At 45.4% G+C, this 6,903-nt stretch overlaps 1 protein-coding gene across 1 annotated transcript in view; it reads left to right on the top strand.

Annotated features, from left to right (window-relative positions):
* Window positions 1–2,006: 2,006 nt before the first annotated feature.
* Window positions 2,007–6,903, top strand: part of rbfox2 (RNA binding fox-1 homolog 2) — a gene marked incomplete at its 5' end in the record, with an annotated part of 29,894 nt that continues 24,997 nt past the window's right edge. The window contains one exon of the mRNA XM_079220061.1: window positions 2,007–2,255. Within this exon, the coding sequence (XP_079076187.1) occupies window positions 2,007–2,255 (249 nt within the window). The remainder of the gene's footprint in view (window positions 2,256–6,903) is intronic.

Here is a 6,903-nt window from a genome sequence, read left to right as displayed (position 1 = left end):
CCAGTCTTTATGCTTCATATTTAACTATAGGCCTTGGTGGTATTGATCTCAACTATGCAAGAACACAAATATAAAATAATTAGCTATTTTTTATTTATATATATATATATATATAGCAATAGTTAATTATTAGAACTTTATTCTGGGGATGAATAAAGTATATAACGTATGTGTTTTATTTATATATATATATATATGTCTTTATTCATCCACAGAATAAAGTTCTACAACAAACGTGTTTATAGCAGCAGAAAGAAAAGTTAAAGAGTAACATAATAGTAAAATATTAAGGATGAAAATACTCAATATAATACAATCCAATAAAATGGCAGAGCAGAACATATTACATTTGAGAAAATTAAATAAAGAAAATGCAAAGTATAAACGGTGTCTATAAAGTGCATAAAGTAAACCTGTCGAAGTATAAATCAGATGTCCAGCCCCCTATAATCCCGTGTTTCATAATTCCGCTCCACCAAAGTGTCTCTTCCCTCGCGCTCGCCTCTGACCACTGGGTGTCATCCAAGCGATGCAAATGCCAACAGGAACATAAGGTACTCCATGCTGCATGACTCACAGCTGGGCGAGTGTGAAGACCTTGGCCTGTGTTATCGGTTGTGTAATGAGTTAGGAATGGGATCTTGCCGAGCAGGACTTGATAAAGCAGACGTGTCACGTGACCACCGTTAAACACGCTTTATAACGAGGCAAAACATCTGCTTTACTAAAATATACACATTAAATGGTGCACCGCTAGATATCAAGAGCTAGCGCTTGATCTACATGTTTGGGTTTGTATTGTAAGAGAGGGTCTTTCTGGGGCCATACCACACACTCACTCACACACACACACACACTCACTCACACACACACACACCTCCCCTCGGTGAAATGTATGGAAGCACTGCGGCACACTGCGTGTATTCTGCAGGCTGCATGGCTGTCTGGCGCTGCGTTCAAAGGGAGAGCGGAAGATAGGAGGAGGGGAACGACTACACCAAGAGGGGAGGAGGAGGAGGAGGGAGGGCAGTTTCCTTTCTGTAACACACACGCCACAAGATCGCACCGGGAAAACGGGGAGAGGAAAAGAAAATTCTCGGCGAGAAAAAGAGCGCGCGAGAGGGGAGAGGAAACACCGCAGTCCTCCGTGCGTTTGCTTGTGTGGCGTTTTTATTATTTATTTATTTTAAAAGGGGGGAGAAGTCGTGTTTTTTTTTGTCTTTCTTTTTTTTTTTACGCAGACTCGCGGACTAACATGGGGGAAAGAGCGAGCTCCTGACGCGGATTGACTTTCAGTGAACCTCTGCTCTGTGGTACGAGGCTGATAGACGGAAGGAAAGGAAGGAAGGAAAGGAAATAAACGGAAGACATGTTAAGGTTTTTTTTAGTCTTGAGGTTTTGCGGTAGGATGTTGATGTTGCGCTCTTGAATAGAAAGAGAGAAACGCAACCACACACACGGATCTTCGTGAAGAGAAAACTAGACGAGGGCAAATGGACATTTGGCGGTAGGTTGTGCTGTTGTTTTGATCTGTTTTATTTAATTGGTTTGTTATGATCTGGAACAACGTAGGCCTCTTGGGCAGCCCAGCAGAAGGCTGAATAAACACACGGTCAGCAAGCTGGGTATTAAACCCGACACACAGCTGGTTTTAGGTGTATGTTTTTTTTTAAACGTTTAGTAGTGAGGTAGGAGCAGTGTCTGTGAGCTACCAGTGTGTTTTGTTTTAAACAAACGCGCTGGTTAGATTGCATTTCTTAAACCAAGAGCCAACCCATTTCCAGATAGATCAACTCCTCAGTGGGAGGGTCATACAAAGGCCCAGAAGGAGATACAGTAAAGGCGTCTTTGCGGCATCAAAATATAATTTTTTTTCTTCTTCTACTGCGGAGGAAAACCATCCGCTGCTGCCTTGTTACGCACAAAAGGTGCACGCGAGTAGGTGAGCCGATCCTCCTCCCCAGTTTAGCGCAAGCCACGGGGGGACAAACACACGATTTTTTTCAATGTTAATGTCGACCGACGTTGCATCCATCATGCTGCCCGTGTCCCGGGGTCTCATGGACCGGGATCTGGACGCCATGGCCGGGGTGGTGCACCCCAACGCCGGCGGCCCTCCGGCGACCGTGCGGGGCATGAAGCGCGGGGACCCGGAGCCCGACGCGCAGGCGGCCGCCGCGCTGCTGGACTCCACCGGGGCGGAGTGCAAGCGGCCCCGGATCGACGGCTCGGGAGTGATCGGCGAGGTGGGCCAGGTGAGGAGGCGACTCTTTTTGTCCAAAACACAGTAACGTAGGCTCGTGCAAAAAATACAAAATAAAAAGGAAAGAAAACCCCCAGAGACCCTCGTGATGCAAGGGTCTCTGGGGGTTTCTTTCCTTTTAATTACTTTGCACAGTGGCATTATTCATACATACTACATCTTGTGTTGCGGTTACATTCGTAGTCTAGTTGCAGACGCAGCAGAAAGGCCCCCCATAGACTCCGCTCAGTCCATTAGCAGCACTGCAGGACATGCCACCACGTTTCACAGCCGGTAATGACTACGTGCTGTTAATTCACTTTTACAAGGGAGCTGCATTATAGCATACGCTGTCCACTGTGCTATTTTGAGCTATAGTGATAGCTGCTGTATTGCAGCTCAGGCAAATAATAATAGTAGTCCCAACATGTATGCGTCAATCCACTTGGGTTGTTACATTGCAACAAGACACCCAGTTTCCTCTAAAGGTCCCCAAAAGAGCATCTTCTGTTTTATGAATTTCAGTAAAGCCCAGACATGTTCTCCACTGGGGGTGGAGAATGTAAACAAACCTGACCTTTTTTATTATGCAAAAAAATCCTCAGCTATGTGGTCTGGAATGGAAATGGATGTCAGTGTTTGTGTGATCTTTGAGGAAGGGGAGCAGACACAAGGGGGGTGTTTGAGGTAAACAAAGACCTCCAGCGTTGTGTGTGGTACTTTAATCAAACTAATTAGCATGGTTCTCAGACCCTTGCTGCGGTGTTTGGCCCCCATGTGGTAGATTCCCTTCACCTATTTTCTTTCAATGTCAGTAAAAATCAATTTGCGTCTCCCCCCCTCCGCCTCCCCCCATGCACAACAATGGTCAAATGTTTCTTAATAGAGTGTCACGGGGAAGGCAGGAGAATGTTCTGGTCATCATTATGTGGTGTATTATCTATAGTGGGAAACACTCTAATTGGGTGGGGGTATTTCTCGGCCAGTGGAAGAAGCGCCAGTAATGGAGGTGAAGTGGCCTGTTTGGAAAACTAAAGGGCCGGCTCCACATCGTTATGCCGCCCGGGAGTGCTGACATACAGGCTTAGGAACGTAATGCACTTAAAAACAGGTGTGTGTGTGTGTGTGTGTGTGTGAGAGAGAGAGAGAGATAGCTTCAGCCCCTAAAACGTATTGAATGTGAGCTAGCTGGTTATTCCGGAAATGAGGGAGGGAGAGGTGCCCCCCCTCCCTCTCAGTTGGTGCAGGAACAGATTTGCCCTATCACTGGCAGTAAAGAGGCTTTGTTTCCAGCTAATGGGATCACAGCTCATACTGGAGGGGCATTAGAACCACACTGATCCTGAGATCCTTATCTAAGGCAAAGGGGTTTACACCCACACACCCATACGTTAGTGATCCACTCAGATTCATTTCATAGTCAACCCCCTTTTTTTTTTCTTCTTTTTTTTAATCAATTGAAAATATATGCGGTTTAAAAATGTCTCAAATGTAACGATTTTTTGTTTAATTGTAAATTGCATGTGTTTGAGTTCTGGACAATTGGTCGTACAAAATAAGACATTTTGATTATTTAAAATGAAATTAATTAATACATATTTTAATATATATATATATATATATATATATATATACCTGTGTATTTACAGTAAACACTGACATATTTATTGTATTTATAACCCGGTGACACCATCAATATTCCCAAAAGGAAACTGGGTTTAGTGACGTTCAGTTTTCCTGCTTTTTTTTATTTTTTATTCGGAGCTCTTGGATTTCAAAGAAACCTCTATTAAATATGCACACCAGCACTTCTGTAAAGCTAATCTTCAGAGGATGGAAAATATTACATCACCCGGTTTCCTGGCTCTCAGGAAGCACAGTGTCTCACTTCTTCCGTCCTTAAAAAAAAAAAAAACAGCATTTATCCGCTGGGATCGCGGCAGGACTCAAACTCTGACCTGGAACTGAAACCAACGCGGTGGTGCGTATCCATTCGTACCGCTGCAGCCCATTTCTTCGCCAATTGGCCGTTGACGCCACTGTTTTTCTCACCAGGGCGTGACGTCATCACGGTGCAGGGGCGTGTCGGAAACGTCTGCAAAGTTTTATCAGAGCTGAGCGGCGCGTGTCAATCGGTGCGGTTGAGCTAGCGCCGGGCGAACGGAACTAACCGAATGCATTCAACGGTATGAGAGGAAATGTTCACTGCTGCTCAAAGACATTAGCCGCTGACCTCCTGCAGCCGGCACTGTGCTCATCCAATAGTATGGATTTTAAATGAATATGAAGTCCTCTGCGGCACAGGCCATCAGCGAGAGTGCTCCCAATTTTTTATCAAGTCTATTTTGCATTCCAGCTCTGCACTGGGGAAGTCCTGCGCTTTGTTAATGGCACGACGACAGCGGGGAGGTTTCATAACACCCAGCATCCCCGGCCCGCGTCAGAAATGTCGAGGTGGTTGAGGTGGTTGTCCGCTTCCATATCCATCTGGCGTGCTGCTGAGCGGCTCATGTTTTGTTGTCCCTGCGTAGGAACCGGGGCTCTCTCCTATCCTAATACGGTCTCCCTCCCTCGGGGGGTGACAGCGCCGAGGACAAATGACTTGATTTGGACATTAATGTAGGTGGATCACCCCGCTGTACTTTCATCTCGGGGCCCGGCGCTGAAATAGGAAGAGAAACGTCAGCGAGAAAAATGAACTCTTGCTGCCGAGTTGAGAACATTTATTTAGTTTTTGGGTCCGTTTTTTTCCTTCCCCCTTCTGTGATGAACTGCCGGCTGAGGGTCTGCTGACTGTTTGAGTCGGCTGTGGGTTTTTAGTGCTCTGCTCCGGGGGAGCAGATTTAGTGTCCCTTTTAGTGTTGTTATCCTCACGTGTCAATTACTGTTAAGTGATTTGTCACTCTTGCAGTGCTGATTTGTAAAAGTATACTTTATTTCCATTAAAAAAAATGAATGCGTCGGGCTCAGAATTAATTTGTACACGTATGTAGAACATTATCCATCTGTGGTGGATAATACTGGCAGATATATCAGGTGTGTGTGTGTGTGTGTGTGTGTGTGTGTGTGTGTGTATCGACTAATAAACAAGATCATTATTAGCAGGCAGCAGCCGTTCGCATGAATCACATAAAGATGCTTCAGATTAAGAGATGTGTTGATTGTCACAGTTAACCAGGTGTTTTCAGAGCCACGTGCTCATCAGATATAATGAAACCTCGAACAAGAAATGCACAGCAGGCAACATTCTCCACAAAAATGGGCATCGGCATGACCCCGAAGAGTCCGTGCCGGCTCGGGCTTTGGTTTCAGCGGAGCGATGTCTCAGCGAAATAATAATCACCGAGAGTAATCATCACGGGCAATTATGTTGTGCAGTAAATAATTACATGCAAATACTAATCTTCTCCAATCAAATGTGAAATAAATTGGGGGATTAAAAACACCAGTTTTATCTTGAGTTGCGGATCAACGGACACAAGTTTGATTATGATTCGCTATCCGCTGATGACAATGATTATTATGAATATTATGATGCCAGAACTGTCAAGCCGGCTTCCAAAACCCGCTTGTCCCGCAGCTCTCATCCTCTTGGGGATAAAAAGCATGTGTAGGTTTACCGCGGAAAGCCAGAGGGACGTGAAGTACATCCCTATAAACTTCAGATGGCCCGACTGACTGCTCGGAGGTTTAGCACACAAGTGCTCTGTGGAGGAAATGGATTCACATCCTCTGCCCCGCAGCCAGGTAGGATGTCTCTCTCACGGAGCAGCGAGACGCCAGAAGAGCAGCGGTCCCCGAAGGCGCGATGGGAATGGACACGGGTCTCGTTACTCAATTAGACGTTGCACGCTCTCACAAAAACAAATCGCACACGCGCGGACATTTCCCACCGCACGTGGTTTTCAGAGAGGAGTAGAAGTTCCTCGTTAAAAGATGGTGTGATGGAGGACGGTGCATGCAACCATGCGTGTTCGCCTTTCCTCCTCCCTCCCTCCTCGCCATCTGCTGACATCAAGTCATTTAGTTACTTTCTCCTGATTGCTCACTCGGTATTCCCCTGCAACCTCTTCTTTTTGGCCTCCCCCTTTTTAAAAATAAAAATAAAACACTACCATCATCACCGCCCCCAGACAAGAATCAGCTGCGCTTCATTTGTCATCACCAAACAAAAGAAGAAGAAAAGAAAAAAACAACAAGTTTCAAAAGCATGATTAAAACTATCGTACACAGCTTGTGGTGAGAGTGAGACGCACTCGGCTTACTCGACTCTGGCGGCCTCTCATTCCTCCCAGCTCCTTAAGGAAATTAAGCACATGACTCCGCTCATGTATGAGTCATTGTCTTTGCTCCCTCCATCTCAATATTTTTTATTTTCCCCTTCCCTCTTTGCTGTCCATTTCCTGTTGTATTTTCAGCTCTCCCATCGCCCCCCAGCCTCTCATAATAATTCCAGATGTTCACAGATGAGTCTCCCCCCTTTTTTTTTTTTTGACGTAACATCTCTTTTTTTTCCGGAGGGGAGGGAGTTTGTTTTGATCTTGACTCCTCGCCCGCAGTGCGTTGTGTTTAGAGTTTGGCCTCGCTGTAAAATAAGGTTTATACTTTATTCATGTTATTCAAGCCTCTAAGAGGTGATTCATTATTTAGAGCTTCTGCCT

The sequence above is a fragment of the Taurulus bubalis genome (genome assembly GCF_910589615.1).
Source record: "Taurulus bubalis genome assembly, chromosome: 6".
NCBI lineage: Eukaryota > Metazoa > Chordata > Actinopteri > Perciformes > Cottidae > Taurulus > Taurulus bubalis.
This window is presented reverse-complemented; position numbering and strand designations above follow the sequence as displayed.